Raw genomic sequence first — 15,515 nt, forward strand, 5'->3', positions numbered from 1 at the left:
AAAATAAGAAAAAAATAAAAATCATTGAAGTTTGTAATGATATGTAACTAAATTCGGATTACATGAATATTTATAATAATAATAATAATAAAAAGAAGATAATAATTTTCAATCGAATTGTAAGAAATGTTAAAGTGGGTCGTAAAGAAACTAATCAATAAAAAGTATACACCTGCTGCAGGTATATACAATACTATAGTAGAACCTGTTAGTATAACAGGTATACCAAAACATATATTACATGTATAAATAAAATATTATTGAAATAATTTCATTTTGTTTGTTTTGTTTTGCTTATTTTTATTTGTCAAATTTCTACTCAATACCATGGATTTATTTATCGCTTTGAGTTTGTTCAGTCGACAAAAATATGAAACTTGTGCAACTATGTGTACAGAATTATTAAAAAAAAATCCATTAGATCAGGTATGAATATATTTAACATCATCATTTGATATTATTTCATTAAACATAATTATGAATTTGTTCTAATCTTATTATCATTTTGAAACATGTTCATTTTAACTTTTAGGCAGTATGGGTTTTAAAAATGCGTGCTTTAACATTACAAGTATACGTCGACGATATAGAAAGTGAAGAAGAAGGTATTGCAGAAGGTTTGTTAGATAATTATACAGTAACTTCAATGCCAAGACCAGGAACGTCTTTAAAAAATCCTGGAACTTCTCAAAACGAACATGGAATCCGTCCTAAAACTCAATCAGGTATAATATCCTAGAAACAATTCATTTGAAATATTTACAGTAATCAATATATTCCATTTTTTTTAAAAAGGTAGACCAGTTACTGGAGTTGTTAGACCTGCAACACAATCAGCAGTATCGCAAACAATGGAACAAGCATTGAGAATACCAAGAACAGCTGCTACAGCAAGACCTATTACTTCTATTTCAGGAAGAAGTGTTAGGTTTGTTAATTTTTTTAATTAATTAACGTTTACTTTAATATGTAATATATCTTGTGTGTGTGGGTGTGTAGACTTGGTACTGCATCTATGTTAACTGAACCTGATGGGCCTTTTATACAATTGTCGCGTTTAAATATAACAAAGTATGCAAATCAATCTTGCGTTGCTAAACCTTTATTCGAATACATTTATTATCACGAACATGATGCCAGATATGTAAGTATTGATATGTATATATGAATGTATTTAATTTATATAAATTAAAATACAGTTTTTTTTTCAGGCTCTTGATTTAGCAGTACAAGCAACGCAAGCTTGTCAATACAAAGATTGGTGGTGGAAGGTACAATTAGGAAAGTGTTATTATACATTAGGTTTAGTGAGAGATGCAGAACAACAATTTAGATCAGCATTACGTGATTGTAAAAGTATTGAAACGTTTGTAAGATTGATTAGAGTATATATTAGATTAGATCAACCATTGGCTGCTTTGGATACATGTAAAGGTGGTCTTGAATATTTTCCAAATGATGTATGTTATTTATATTACAAATTATATTCTAAAAAATGTATAAAAGAATATTTTATTGTTTGACAATTTTATATTTCAGGTTACTATACTCGTTGAGATGGGACGGATTTTTGAAGGCTTAAATAATATGTCGATGTCTATGAAATATTATAAAATGATTGCTCAAGAAGATGCTTCTCATACGGAAGCTATTGCAAGTATTGGAATGCATCATTTTTATAATGATCAACCAGAATTGGCTTTACGTTTTTACAGGTAATTTGAAATATCATTTATTTGTTGTATTTTATATTTTTTTTCTTTTTTAAAGATGAATTATTATATTATTATAGACGATTATTACAAATGGGTGTTTATAATGCTGAATTATTTAATAATCTTGGATTGTGTTGTTTTTATGCACAACAATACGATCATACAATTTCGTGTTTTGAAAGAGCATTGAATCTTGCCAATGATGAAAACAAAGCTGACGTTTGGTACAATATTTCTCATATCGCAATCGTAAGAAAACACAATAAGATTTACATTGTACAATTGGTTTTGTATAAAATTTGATTGTTTTTTTTTATATATGGATTTAGAGTTTAGGTGATTTAGAAATGGCAGAAGAATGTTTGAAACTTGCCATTGCTGTTGATAATAGACATGCATTGGCATATAATAATCTCGGAGTAATACAAATGAAAAATGGTAATGTTACAACAGCTAGGACTTATTTTCATGCGGCAGCCACTATTGCAAATTACATACATGAACCACATTTTAATAGTGCACATTTGGCATACAAGGTATTTAAATAATACTTCAATATAAATATACAATACATTGTTCAACAAAATCTTATCACATGATTTAATTACAGTTAGGTGATTTTCAAACGAGCTACATTGCAATACAAAAATCATTAAATGTATATCCAGAACATTGTGATAGTAAAGATCTTCTTAAAAAATTGGAACAATATTTTTGTCATATGTAAGATATAATACTATGGAGAATTATTTTATATTACAAAAAAAATGCATTGTATGTAGTATTAATGTTAAAGAAAAACAATGAAGAAGAAGAAGAAGAAGATTTTTGTGATTATTCATTAATCAAAATATTAAATAAAAACAATTTGCATTATATCAATTTTTACAATAATAGTAAGAAATATTTATTTACAAAATATTAACCACGATCTTCTTGTTTATCAATAATTATTAATCTTTGTACATTTTATTTTCATGGAATAATAATATAATGTGAGGAAAATTAAAACTTAATATATATAAATATATATATATATATATATATATATATATATATAATTGTATGTCTTTATAATTTGCTTGCAAGATTATATTAGATAGATTATTATAAATATTTATTTTCTTTTTTTTCTTTTCTTTATGTATATATGTATATATAAATACTTTAATAGAGATATACAAAACGACGGTTCAGCAACTAATACTTCATAGTACATACATGCTTCGTAATTGATAAAAAAAAGTAAAGAAGACAGACAGATAATATCAATCATAAATGATAAAGCATCTATATATGCATATATCATTTTGAATTACAATCACATGTCTAATAATACTAAGACGAATTAGTTACATGTACAGTCTCTTTTATATAAAATATCATTAATAGCTATCATTTGATTTTATGTCGTATGAGATATTACTAACCATGAGATAACGAAATAAAATAAAAAAATAGGATAAACAGCCAAAGGTTTTCTTCCAACTGGCTGACTGTCTCCAAGGAATGCCATTGATGCTAAATTAAAATAATAAATTATAATAATCGATATAAATCTTATTATATTTATTCTATAATATACTAACCATACGTTGCCCATATAAATCCGATCATAGTAATGATAAATCTTAATATGAACAATAAAACATTCTGTTCAACTATTAATATAAATCTGCATAAAATTAATGCAATTGTAGTTGGTAATAAACAATATCCTAATACGCAGACACTTTGAAAAAATGATCTAAAATGTAAAGAATATAATTGATGAAGATTGTAATTGTAAATTGAATGATACAAAGTATTTAACAATACTTACATGTTACCACCTAAAAGTTTTGAGTTCAATGTAACGACAATTGACCCAATCCATACTATAACAAATACCTCTGCGAATTCAGGCCCACCATCGTTGGAATTATCACTTGTATCGGATGATCCTTGTAATACCCTATTTAATAAATAAAATATTCTGTTAAAAAATTGTATAAATAATAAATAATATATGTAAAATGATAAATCTTACATTGCCATAAATGTGCATAACATTAAAGGTCCCCAAAGATCCCCTAAAAATGAATGATATTGTTAAATGTTAAATAATTTGTTGACATATTGTTTAAATAAATAAAATATACGTACATTCTTTTAATAAGCTTTTCTTCTCTCTGGGATATAAAACATGCTGGAATTTCTTTCCTACAGCTTTAACATCTCTAAGCTGTATCAAACAATAAGTATAATTGTTATTCGATTAAAAAGATATTAAATTTACAGTAAACAAAAGGATGTATTAATAAATTACAATTGTATCCCTTATCGGTTCATCTAATGTGTTGAATTCAGGTTCACCAAGATTAGATTTTTGTTTTGGTCCTACTGTCATCTCTCCTTCGACATTTTGAGGATCCACTGCATACGTAGCATCATCGTACATCTGTTTAACATTTCATTAAATTATTAGAAATAATTTTTATTTAATATTATAAAAATAATAGAATGAATACATCATGATTATTTTCAAAAAGAATAAAGCATGCAATAACATCTGACAAATAAATGATATCTGTCAAAATAAATGAAATATTAGAACACATCAAACTCACATCAAGTTTAGTATCACCCAAATTCGCCATATTTATAAATGTTTAAATCTATAAATAACAAAATGAATAATTAAATAAAATCAATGTAGAATTATTTCACATAACCATAAGTTAAATTGTAATTATTCTTGTTTACACACTTTAATGTTTTACACTTTAATACGTGTACACATTACACGCACACTATTCTTTATGCGGCAACTTCGTACAACTAACCACTTTGTCATATAAAAAGACGATAATAATTATATTTATTTGACACGTCAAACTATCTATTAATATTAATTAATTGATATGAATTATTTCAAACACGAATTATCACATTTTATAAATGGAATTAAAATAATATAAAATTACCACCAATCGTAAAGCGATAGTAGTGATCAGGATCAAGATGTCTCTAGGTTAGAAAACTCGAATGAATCGATCGAGTTAAGATACAGCGCGCGCTGTTTGGCGGCAAAATTTGAATTTCGATATTTTTACAAATTTATCATTGCATATTTTATTTTTTATTTTACGACAGTTTTATCTTTCGTTTATCATACTTTAGATTGCATTCATCAAAAATGACGTATATACTTAATTATACACTTATATAATGAATATATAACTTAGAATATCTTTGTTTTATTATCTATGTATAAATCCTAACCATAAACAAGGTAATAAAAATGAATTATCGTCCATACATATATATATATATATATATATATATATATATATATATATATATATTAATTTATAAATAAACATTATTGTGTTAAATAAAGATTGTACACGTGATTTAATCCATAAATATGTAATTCGTGTTTGAATACTAGACAAAGTTAATAGAAGTTGATAATAAATTATTTTGACGTTTTATATTAAAGTCCTTGATGATTTGAAACTAAACAGCTGATTGAGTGATGACAGATGTTTCTAATCTATCAAAAATAGATATAAATATTTAAATCGTGACAGTTATTTTTTTTTTCTAATAATAATAATGACTTCCTTCTATAGAATAGCCTGTGGCACACGATTATGGCAAATTGACGTATGGTACAATCAGATAGAAATGAAACAAAGAACAATTATATACATATATCCAATTTTCTGTTAAATAACGACGTTATACAGTGATTATCAGATGTAATAAATATCGCTAAGTCATGCGAATAAAAGTTAATCTCAACATCATTGTCAAAAGTTTTTAATATGATTTTTTAAAAGGAATTGCAATTATAATAATAAAAAAACATATAATTTTATAACATAATATAAATTTGAAAGACAAAAACATGGCAATAGTAACAGGATGGAAAAGTTATGTGACTGTACAACTACCAGCAATGATGGTGATATGTGCCATATCTATGTTAGGTAATTAACATAATATAATATTTATGCTTTCTTCTTTGTTTTTGTTTTTTTTTTAAATATATTATTGTTTGATATCATCACTGTATTTAGGTGCTATTATGACAGAATTGGTATTGTATCGAACATGTACAATCGTATTAAATATTAACGAGACTGAATGTTTATTATTAAAAAATAATGGAAGTAGCAGTGAAGCACTTAAAATAAATGAGTTGGTACAACCAGTAATATATAAATTTAACATATTTAGATCAATGATTGAAAATCTTTTACCCACTATTTTGTCCTTTTTTGTTGGACCATGGAGCGACACTTATGGAAGAAAACCTCTCATAATAACAAGTCTTCTTGGTAATGGAAATAAAATGATTTGAACTTAAATGAAATATCTAATGGTTGTTTTTTTTTTTTTTGTAAATTGTTATAGGATATACATTAGGATTTTTTCTTCTATCGTTGATGAGCTCGTGGCAATTAAATCCTTGGTATTTCTTGTTTGCCTATATACCTATAGCATGTTTCGGTGGATTATCTTTTTTCTTGTTAGCTTCTTTTAGTTATATTACTGATATTACTTCAAAAGAAAATAGGACGTGGCACTTGACTTGCTTAGATGTATATATTTTATTTGGACTTGTAATTGGTATATTTATTGGTCCTTTCATGTGTAAATATTTTGGATACGCATTTGTATTCGGTATTGCAGCTGTATTATCTTTCTTAGCTAATTTATTTGTAATATTTCTTGTACCTGAAACAATACAACGTACTTCATCGGTAAGTCATTCAACAAATATTATAAATAATATTAAATGAAATATATAATATATTTTTAATCAATTCTTATATATACATTTTAGATAAATTTAAGTTCTTTGTTTGATAAGAAACATGTCCTCAGTCTTATTAATGCTTGTAGAAGAAGAAATGGATTTGATCGTTTTCTCGTACTGTGTTGTTCACTTTATATACTTTTATACGTAACAGCTGTAGAGGGTGATATGACTATTATATTTTTATTTACCAATGCAAGACTTGGTTGGGATTCAACTCAATATTCATATTATATGATGACCAATGTTATATTAGGTGGAATTGGATCTTTAAGTGGAATCAAAATATTCTCTTCACTGTTAGGTATTTGAAAACAATAAGAACGTTAATTAAAATGAACATATTTTCTGTATTAATTAATCTTATCTAATGAATTATAGGTTGTTCGGATATTGTTATAGTTATTTTTGCTACATGTTCATCTTTAATCGGTGCTATTATTAAATCATTCGCATGGCTACCATGGCACATGTTTTTGTCTATTACAATATCAATGTTTGGTGGTCTTGGTGGACCATTAATTCGTTCTACTGTATCCAAATTAGTTCCGTCTACCGATACAGGTAATATTAAATATTATACATTTTATAATTTGTTTTATTTTGAAATAATAATGAATTTGATTAATGAATTATTTCATGATGATGATGATGATATAGGTAAAATATTTTCATTAATCACAAGTATTCAAATGATTACACCAATATTTGCGTGTGGCTTATATTCAACAATTTATACCAAATATTTACCACCGATATATCCTTCTCCTGTATGGTTAATATCGTGTGCTCTTTTTATTTTCTTGATAATATTATCAATTCTTATCCATGTTCGTATTTTAAGAACAAGTGGTCAACAATATATTGAAATATCGCAAGAAAGCGAATAAAGGTATGTTACAATTGATATTTACATATTTAAAGGTGCTATTTAAAAGTGCTATTTATAAAATAATATAATTAATAGATTTATTATATTTCCTTTTTGTATATAGTTTTAATATTGTACACATATGTATAAATAGATATATATATATATATATACATACATAAATGTATATATTTTATAAATTGTTAGATATTATTTTTAAAGATTGAATTTTATTTATGACGTAAGAAATTAATTTAAATTTTATATTGTAACATAAGAATATACTATAATAACATTTATTATAATTGCAATATTTAATATATATGTATTTGTATATATATATTAATGTAACATAATACGAAACAGTTTATATTGTAAATAACAAGTAAAAGATAAAAGTCGCTTTTTTTAAAAAGTTAAATTATTAACTTTTGTATTTTTATATATTAATTTTTCAACATTTGTTCACATAAATTATTAATAATACACGAAACACAATTTATATAAGTACGATGAAACAAAATCTTGTACAACTGTAATCATATATTTTTGTACAAACAAAAATAATATAGAAAACAACTTTTATCTTATTCAGTATATTAAAAAGCTGTAAAATATTCTTATTAAAAAGATATTATTTTGGAAATGTTTATTTATTCATTTTATTATCTCATAATATATCCAACATTTGTTTATTTCTTTCATGTGATACTTTGATATATATATATATATATGTATGCGTATCCAATGATTATTTATTTTTTTTAAATTTTTTCATCAAAATAATCAATATGGTCACCAGATTTATATTGATGATCTTTCAATACTTCTATAAGACGATTAACCGTTTGTTCAGTTGTTAAAATTGTATTACTAATCAAATTTGATTTAAATTCTTTGTTAGCAAGATTTTGAGTAAAATTATCTAACATATCAGTTTGAACGGGACCAGGTGAGTAATTTAAAACGTCCACTTCAGGATATTCTAATGCAAACACCTATAGAAAGTAAATTACAAGGTTAACAACATGATAAACAATCTTTATATAACATAATTATATAAATATACCTTGAAAAACATTTCTTTAGCTGCTTTTACAGTACAATAATATCCAGCTGATGCAAATGGTAATTGAGCGAGTAAAGAAGTAATATTAATAATTAATTTTTTAGTATCACTATTTTTATCAAATATCTCCATCATTAATCCATTTAATATAATAGGTATGAACATATTAAGATCAAAATATTTTCTCCATACATTTATATCCATCATTTCATTGGTAAATTTGGAAACATCACCAGACGTTCCAACATTGTGCACAATAATAACTCTATCGAATTCTTTAGGATCAGTTCCTTTCAAAGATGACATTACAACTTCTAAAAGTACAAAGAAGAAACGAAATAAAATAATCATTTTGACATTTTTTTTTATAAATATTGTTGTACTAATATATTGTTACTTTTTAGATCATCTTTCGTAGCAGTTCCCAAATCGACACTAGCATAATCAACATTTAAATTTGAAGGTAATTGTGCAGCTGTATCCTTTAAAGCATTTAAATTGCTTGCTAATAAAAGTACGTATGATCCTTCTTGAAGTAATGAACCAAATGATATTGCAATTTGTTTACCAATACCTCGACTAGCACCAGTAATTAAAAAATAAGCTTTTCCCGATAATGCTGGAATAGACATTTTTGTTTAATATCAGAATATTTATATATATATATATATATATTTATTTATTATTATCAATTGATTCCTGTTCTTCTACGGTTTCTGTGACTACTTGAAGTACATCAGCTTTTAAAAGATGAACCAATTCGCTTGGTGTCAATGCCTAAAATAATGAAACATTTAATAATTTCAATGCTAAGTTGGTTTACGTATTACATTTCTTTTTTTTTATATGTAAAAGATTATTAACATATGTGTTCATTCAATTAGACTTATAAAACATAAATATTATATGCAAAATAAAACAATGTAAAATATATTAGTGTATTAATTTAGTTTTAACAAAAATTGAATTCATATTTTTTTGATAACTCACTGAAGTTTACTGAAATTGACGTACCTGTAAATGAGGAACTATATGACGTATTAAAGGATTGGCAACTAATTCTGCTTCTTCAGATTCAAAATTACGTTCAGAGTTTATCAAACGTGCGATACACTCTTCTTTAGCTACTGATAATGAACTGACAAGATCTTTTTTGGTTGTGTTGTTTTGAAGCGCCTTTAACCTTGAATCTTTAGAGAAAGTACATTGTGTGTTACATAAATGTAAGACAAAACTTACTCGATGATAATATAATTTATAAATGATTAATGGTAATTAATTACAGACCACACCCATTCATTACATATATATATATATATATATATATGACAGAACCATATGGAGGTTATTTTTTAACACAGTAATAATGATTAATTAATTAATAAATAATTTACTTACAAAGTTTTTGCAAATATTGTTCGGAATCAGATAATTTTTCATGCTCATATAAAGATTTATCTAAAAATGAATCTTCAAAACAATTATCACCACCGGTATCCTCTATGATTTGTGCATCTGCTTTGTACCACGGATCATTAACGTCTGTCTTCATATTTGTTAACAATGGTTCTCGTTTATGGTCTTGTTATCCTTGAAAATATCACACAATTTTACGGTAATACTGTTCCTTTCTTAACCTATTTAAATACTAATATCTATTGCTACACAATTTCAAGATGGCTACCTTATCCTCAAACGCTACTACCAATCATATGAATGACTGTATTTTTTTTTACATTTTTCTTTACGTAATTATCTCGATTGATGTTTTTTTCTTTTTCTTTTCGTTTATTATTCAATACCATGAATTTAATTTATTCAATGCAATAAATAAATATAAATAATAATACAACAACAATATTGATTGATTGATAAACGTAGTGATATTTTGTTTTGATAGGAAATTCATGTTAAAAAAATATATTAATGAAATAATATGTACAAAAATATTATTCACTTTATTATACAGATGATGATAAGCGCTTAATATTATTAATTATAATAATATTTATATTTATATTTATTTATATATATATATATACGTAGCCTTTTCAGTCTAATATTTTCTTTGTTACGCTTGCACTATCTTTCTTGTTAAATATGATACACATATTATATATAAAAACACGTGCAATAATAATGACAATTATATAATAATGATATTATTTACAATGATTATTAATTTGTAATAAATGATAGGAATACTATCAAAATTGTACATCAACGTATTTGTAATAATAAATATATCAAATACGTATGTTTAATAATTAACATATTGAAAAATTGTATAACTATGTCAAAGTTTTGTCAAACTTCTTTCTAACTTGTAAAAATGTTTCAAAAGTATACAAATCCGATTTTACTATCGTATTATAACATTTACATATATGAAAATATACACACACAAAAAATGTATATCCGAAATATAAAACGTTTATCAAACAATTTTCTAATTTTTTTCTTTTCTTTTCTTCTTTTTTTTTTCACTAAGTTTTTCTTTATAATAAATTTTTCAAATAAGTGATCAAAAAATCTTTCTTGGTAACCACCTCCTAATTAATAACTTAATATTAAACGTAGTTGACAATTGTTCAAATATATATATATATATATATATATTATGCAATTATTGTATTCATAGTTTATGTTTTTGATTAGTATTAATGTGATGTGTGTTGTGTGATGTTTAAAAACAATTTAGCTATCATAAATGAAACATTTCTTGTTATCACTTCTATTTTGATTTTCTTTGCAAAATATTAATGCAAACATATAAATATAAGAAAATAAACAATTATTGTTAATGAACATCAATTACACACACATATGTATATATATATATATATCTATTATCATTTTCTGTAACTATATGTGTATAATTCTCTCTTCTTCTTTTATAGTAATACAAAATACAATAAAGAACGTTTAGTATTACATGCATACGATTTTAATAGTTTAGAATACTAATTCTTTTTTAGATATCATATTAGCAAAGAATAATAGGACCCATTATTATTAGCACGAATACTAAATCTGTTGATTTATTGCATAGTCGTTAAACTTCATCGAGTATTATTCTAAATACTGATGATAACTTCGATAAAGAAATAAGTCACTCTTTTTTTTTTTTTTAATTAAGACTTCTGTAAAAAGCATTTCGTCTTAAAGTCGTCTTCGTTACACCGTGTATTATTATATTTTGAATATTATTTAAAAGCCATTAATTATATTATAGTCTTTCAGCAATATCGCAAATACGACCAATATTTTGTACGTATTGGATACATATTTATTATTATTATTATTATTATTTATTAGGTCTGTAGATATTTTTGATCTACAATCACAGACAGAATGTGAGCCTAATGCTGCATGCACATAACAAAATCATTTTAAAAAGAAACAAAACAATAATTTATAGTCTTTGTATATTAAATTCGATTGATATTTTATGTTGTTAATCATTTGAGTCGAAAAATGTGGTGAATCTTTTCAACATGAAATCTGATGAGCATGATCATTTTTACTTACGACTCAAATGGTTATATATATATATATATATATGTATATATATGTATATAAAAAGAAAGTTTATAAAATTGTCTAAAAAAAAAATTAATTGCTATGCGCAAGTAAGGTACTCTTAGGCACTGTTACAAGAATTTGCCAAAAATGTATTTTTTTTTTCTAGCCTTTCATGTATCTAAAATATGATGACTTAACGCAAGCGTAACTATTATTATACTGTAAAAATTCGTAATACTATAATTAATATCGTACAATAGTTTTCTTTTCGTTATTCATACTCGTTTCTAGCTAAATATTATAATTAACAACGTTACATTGTTTTTTTTTTTTAATTTATATAACACGAACGATGCATGTGCTATAGTCGAATCGAATATACAAAATATATATCGATCACACTTTTGATCCTAGTTATTAGTCCGTTGTTAAGTGCATTTTTTTTTCTTTATTATTATATTTTTTTTTTTAGCAAAATTGTAATTCCCAGAATTACGACAATTCCTAAAGTTTCGAATATCATTAATAGGATGTTTTTTTCTTTTTTTATACTATTTTCTAATCGATAATGATCATCATGGTTGACTCTTGTATATGATTCAATATAAATACGATTAATGCAAATAATTTATCTATTAATATATGTATATATATATATATAGTATACGTAATAAAAACAAACAAACAAAAATAAGAAACTACAATTTCACTATGCACAGATAAATATTTGTCTAATAATATTTTTGTTTTGTTTAAAAATGTGATGCGTTATTTTGATTTTCATTGTGATGATGATGCATTTATAAAAAAAAAAAAAAAAAAAGAAACTACTTCGATATTAATGAAAAATGATGATAGAGTGTAGTTCTTTTTAGAATTAATAACGTTATATTAAAAGTCTTTTTTCTTTTTTTTTTTTTTTCAAATAATCATAAATAAAATGAAAAGTTAATGCAACTTTAACTTTCATGACGATAACAATTTGAGTTTAACGAATCTTAAAAATAATTAAAAAAAATAATAATATTATTAATAATAACGTTGAAGAAATATTACGGATATAAAATCACAACCAGCGGAGTAGCTGCTGAATTACACGTCATACATACAACCAAAATTTCTAATTAATATTATAATAAATTATTATGCCGCGATGGGCTTGAGGAATTATTCCAGGACTGATCACCACGTTATGGTGTCTCCTTTTAATAACAGTCGAGTTACAAAACTGTAATAAAGTTTGTAACGATATTCCATTAAATATCCATGGATGATAGTAGTTCCTACAGCAAGGCAGCTTATGCTTACGATCACAGAGTCATTCTAGAGAGTCTTAAGAATAAAATCTACGTATCGTTTGACTGTGGTCTTTCTAAACAACATAACCATCTACGCCATAACGATGGTGGTTTTCTACGTCTGATTATTATTCCAGTACCACCACCACCACGTCTAGCATTGAGAGCACTGACGATAGCTTGATCAAAAGCTTCTTTTAAATCGTGTTGAGTTAATGCAGATGTTTCTACGTAACTTACTGCACCTAATCGTTGAGCTAATTGATGACCTTGATCAGTTGTGATCGGTGCTTGACCATATCTTGCTAACTGTAGCATCAAACGTACATCTGATCTTAGATCACTTTTTGTTCCTACCTACAAAATATGATTTAAATTAATATAATTATATTTATTTGTTATAATCACAATAATATATCAATGAAACTAACTAAAATTATTGGAGCATTTGGGCAGTATTTTTTAATTTCGTTGATCCACCATGATGCAACGCTGTGGTAAGAAGATGGGCATACGACACTGAAGCATACTAAAAATACATCTGTTTCTGGATAGCATAGGGATCTTAAAGGATCAAAATCATCCTGTCCTGCAGTGTCACAGAGTTGAACGTTTACTGGTTGTCCATCAACATTAACCACAACTAAAATCAATTATTAAAATGATTATATTAATAATATTATATTCAAATTAATTCATAATTTCTAATATAATAATAAGAAAATTTAACAAGGTATAGTGATGAAAGAGTAATCATCATTAATTTATTATTAAATGATATAGCCATTTATGAAGTGTAATATTATAAAAAAAAAAGAAAAAATAATTTATCTATCTCTCATAACACTATTTTATCATATCGACAAGGAAAAGATAAGAAATGGCACCTCGTTCAAGTAGAATTGTCAATAGACATCGATCTCTATAATTATCGATGCATGAAGGAGATTCAAATGAAAAAAATATCGCCCGCGTTTTCTCTCACGTTCCATTTAATCGTTTAATCTTACGTGTGAATCATTATTAAAAAAAAAAAAAAAAAAAAAAAAAATAAACAACAACGAAACAAAATAAATAATTAAATAAATAATAAATCAAACTAAAAAACTAAAGAAATTGTAATAAATAAAATCAATCAATTGATCAGTGTAGTGTCTTGTTTTTTTTCTATTGTAAATAATATTTGAAATGTACCTTTGTAATTATCAAATGCAGTGGGCACATATTCACCAGGAAAACCATTAGTCGAGTATGAAACAACCAAACTAGTTTTGCCAACGGCACCGTCTCCTACAAGGACCACTTTGATTCTTCTATCGGTTGGAATATTAGCACCGTTGTTATCGTTGTTACTACTCCCGTTGGAATTTAGATTCTGTCCGTTCCTTTCGGTAACTCGTTTTACCTGCATCTGCATCATCTGGCCTCCCTTCAGCAACGGTTTCGTCCAGTTCGCATGCGAGGACGGCGGCATTGTTTCACTCTTTATTATCCCAAATCCACGGCCCTTCATACGCGCGTAAAAACCACTTTAGAGAATATTATTATAACCTCGCGAATAACAAAGTAACACAATGAGAGTGAGAGAGAAAGAGAGAGAGAGAAAAAAGGGTAAAAGAAAAGGAGTAAGAAAAAAAAACAAGAGAGACAAGAGAGAGAGAGAGAGAGAGAGAGAGAGAGAGAGAGAGAGAGACAAAGGCAGTTGTTAAGGTAAGTGTATAAAAAGCACGATGATAAAACACAACACAAGTAGCTTGCAGTAAATGTAAATAAAATCAAATCAAATAAATGGTGTCCTATCGATAAACGCACAGTGATGAATTTTTACCGCAACGAGGAGCCTCGATACTTCAAACTCGAATGTGTCATTTTTTGATGTCGAACAACCTGCGCCGTCGCTGCGGCCGTCACCAGTGGACCAACGACGTTCTGCTCGTTCAACCGTGCTGATGTCTTGCTGGAACTGCTGTTGTTGCTGTTCAACGTTAATGGCACTGTTGCATTTACTGGTGGGGATGATACCACTGCTGCTGTTGCTCTTCTTTTCTCCTACCTGACGTTTATATTTGTATACGTGTGTATCTGTATTATTGCTACACGCGATATCCGATACCTCATTCTTTTTATACATGTATATATTTATATATGTGTATGCATGTGTATGCGCGTGTGCTCATATTCAAACGTGTATGTATAGGAGAGACACCAGGTAACGTAAACGTCAGAA

At 26.1% G+C, this 15,515-nt stretch overlaps 6 protein-coding genes across 8 annotated transcripts; 2 read left to right on the plus strand and 4 right to left on the minus strand.

The window, feature by feature from the left end:
* Positions 1 to 66: 66 nt before the first annotated feature.
* Positions 67 to 2,485, plus strand: BBS8 (tetratricopeptide repeat protein 8). Its single transcript, XM_015326421.2, has 9 exons — positions 67 to 426; positions 533 to 725; positions 796 to 928; positions 1,000 to 1,144; positions 1,212 to 1,460; positions 1,540 to 1,715; positions 1,793 to 1,964; positions 2,045 to 2,251; positions 2,326 to 2,485. The coding sequence occupies exons 1-9, from the start codon at positions 328 to 330 to the stop codon at positions 2,440 to 2,442; spliced, it is 1,491 nt and encodes a 496-aa protein (XP_015181907.1). The 5' UTR covers positions 67 to 327; the 3' UTR covers positions 2,443 to 2,485.
* Positions 2,486 to 2,835: 350 nt separating this feature from the next.
* Positions 2,836 to 4,797, minus strand: LOC107069258 (protein YIPF6). Of its 2 annotated transcripts, none has more exons than XM_015326420.2 (8): positions 4,682 to 4,797; positions 4,325 to 4,372; positions 4,024 to 4,155; positions 3,861 to 3,939; positions 3,745 to 3,787; positions 3,538 to 3,669; positions 3,305 to 3,462; positions 2,836 to 3,236 (listed from the first exon to the last, which is right to left on the minus strand). In XM_015326420.2, exons 2-8 carry the CDS (start codon positions 4,352 to 4,354, stop codon positions 3,121 to 3,123), a joined length of 690 nt encoding a protein of 229 aa, XP_015181906.1. In that variant the 5' UTR covers positions 4,355 to 4,372; positions 4,682 to 4,797; the 3' UTR covers positions 2,836 to 3,120. The 2 variants fall into 2 exon arrangements, with proteins under 2 accessions (XP_015181906.1, XP_015181905.1); XM_015326419.2 differs by lacking the exon at positions 4,682 to 4,797 and adding an exon at positions 4,465 to 4,675.
* A 255-nt stretch (positions 4,798 to 5,052) lies between these two features.
* LOC107069257 (putative peptidoglycan muropeptide transporter SLC46) lies at positions 5,053 to 8,182 on the plus strand. Its single transcript, XM_015326417.2, has 6 exons — positions 5,053 to 5,692; positions 5,783 to 6,043; positions 6,120 to 6,469; positions 6,553 to 6,829; positions 6,907 to 7,089; positions 7,186 to 8,182. Exons 1-6 carry the CDS (start codon positions 5,611 to 5,613, stop codon positions 7,413 to 7,415), a joined length of 1,383 nt encoding a protein of 460 aa, XP_015181903.1. The 5' UTR covers positions 5,053 to 5,610; the 3' UTR covers positions 7,416 to 8,182.
* Positions 8,031 to 9,097, minus strand: Sptr (Sepiapterin reductase). Its single transcript, XM_015326414.2, has 3 exons — positions 8,863 to 9,097; positions 8,466 to 8,779; positions 8,031 to 8,394 (listed from the first exon to the last, which is right to left on the minus strand). Exons 1-3 carry the CDS (start codon positions 9,095 to 9,097, stop codon positions 8,161 to 8,163), a joined length of 783 nt encoding a protein of 260 aa, XP_015181900.1. The 3' UTR covers positions 8,031 to 8,160.
* On the minus strand, positions 9,080 to 10,223 carry LOC107069256 (uncharacterized). Its single transcript, XM_015326416.2, has 3 exons — positions 9,864 to 10,223; positions 9,480 to 9,655; positions 9,080 to 9,242 (listed from the first exon to the last, which is right to left on the minus strand). The coding sequence occupies exons 1-3, from the start codon at positions 10,015 to 10,017 to the stop codon at positions 9,141 to 9,143; spliced, it is 432 nt and encodes a 143-aa protein (XP_015181902.1). The 5' UTR covers positions 10,018 to 10,223; the 3' UTR covers positions 9,080 to 9,140.
* Positions 10,224 to 11,077: 854 nt separating this feature from the next.
* LOC107069268 (cell division control protein 42 homolog) lies at positions 11,078 to 15,487 on the minus strand. 2 transcript variants are annotated; one of them, XM_015326433.2, is made up of 4 exons: positions 15,117 to 15,487; positions 14,483 to 14,795; positions 13,720 to 13,931; positions 11,078 to 13,645 (listed from the first exon to the last, which is right to left on the minus strand). In XM_015326433.2, the coding sequence occupies exons 1-4, from the start codon at positions 15,417 to 15,419 to the stop codon at positions 13,337 to 13,339; spliced, it is 1,137 nt and encodes a 378-aa protein (XP_015181919.1). In that variant the 5' UTR covers positions 15,420 to 15,487; the 3' UTR covers positions 11,078 to 13,336. The 2 variants fall into 2 exon arrangements, with proteins under 2 accessions (XP_015181919.1, XP_015181920.1); XM_015326434.2 differs by having other exon boundaries at positions 15,101 to 15,241.
* Between the last annotated feature and the right edge of the window lie 28 nt (positions 15,488 to 15,515).

This window comes from Polistes dominula, unplaced genomic scaffold, assembly GCF_049000335.1.
Source record: "Polistes dominula isolate Pdom_NZ unplaced genomic scaffold, Pdom_raw_medaka contig_21, whole genome shotgun sequence".
In the NCBI taxonomy this organism is placed as follows: Eukaryota; Metazoa; Arthropoda; class Insecta; order Hymenoptera; family Vespidae; genus Polistes; species Polistes dominula.

Bases quoted from the DNA above. Each gene is read 5' to 3' on its own strand.
- Sptr (XM_015326414.2), bottom strand. From the start codon at position 9,097: ATGTCTATTCCAGCATTATCGGGAAAAGCTTATTTTTTAATTACTGGT. The intron at 8,780-8,862 runs GTAACAATATAT...TTGTACTTTTAG, and splicing joins TACGAAAGATGATCTAAAAA to AAGTTGTAATGTCATCTTTG. The intron at 8,395-8,465 runs GTATATTTATAT...TACTTTCTATAG, and splicing joins CTAAAGAAATGTTTTTCAAG to GTGTTTGCATTAGAATATCC.
- LOC107069258 (XM_015326420.2), bottom strand. From the start codon at position 4,354: ATGGCGAATTTGGGTGATACTAAACTTGAT. The intron at 3,940-4,023 runs GTAATTTATTAA...TGTTTGATACAG, and splicing joins AACCGATAAGGGATACAATT to CTTAGAGATGTTAAAGCTGT. The intron at 3,463-3,537 runs GTAAGTATTGTT...TTTACATTTTAG, and splicing joins AAACTTTTAGGTGGTAACAT to ATCATTTTTTCAAAGTGTCT.
- LOC107069268 (XM_015326433.2), bottom strand. From the start codon at position 15,419: ATGTATAAAAAGAATGAGGTATCGGATATCGCGTGTAGCAATAATACA. The intron at 13,932-14,482 runs GTACATTTCAAA...AATTGATTTTAG, and splicing joins TGCATTTGATAATTACAAAG to TTGTGGTTAATGTTGATGGA. The intron at 13,646-13,719 runs GTTAGTTTCATT...CATATTTTGTAG, and splicing joins CAAATGCTCCAATAATTTTA to GTAGGAACAAAAAGTGATCT.
- BBS8 (XM_015326421.2), top strand. From the start codon at position 328: ATGGATTTATTTATCGCTTTGAGTTTGTTCAGTCGACAAAAATATGAA. The intron at 726-795 runs GTATAATATCCT...TTTTTTAAAAAG, and splicing joins CCGTCCTAAAACTCAATCAG to GTAGACCAGTTACTGGAGTT. The intron at 2,252-2,325 runs GTATTTAAATAA...ATTTAATTACAG, and splicing joins GTGCACATTTGGCATACAAG to TTAGGTGATTTTCAAACGAG.
- LOC107069257 (XM_015326417.2), top strand. From the start codon at position 5,611: ATGGCAATAGTAACAGGATGGAAAAGTTATGTGACTGTACAACTACCA. The intron at 5,693-5,782 runs GTAATTAACATA...CACTGTATTTAG, and splicing joins ATGTGCCATATCTATGTTAG to GTGCTATTATGACAGAATTG. The intron at 7,090-7,185 runs GTAATATTAAAT...ATGATGATATAG, and splicing joins AGTTCCGTCTACCGATACAG to GTAAAATATTTTCATTAATC.
- LOC107069256 (XM_015326416.2), bottom strand. From the start codon at position 10,017: ATGAAGACAGACGTTAATGATCCGTGGTACAAAGCAGATGCACAAATC. The intron at 9,656-9,863 runs GTAAGTAAATTA...CTTTCTCTAAAG, and splicing joins ACAATATTTGCAAAAACTTT to ATTCAAGGTTAAAGGCGCTT. The intron at 9,243-9,479 runs GTACGTCAATTT...TCATTATTTTAG, and splicing joins ATATAGTTCCTCATTTACAG to GCATTGACACCAAGCGAATT.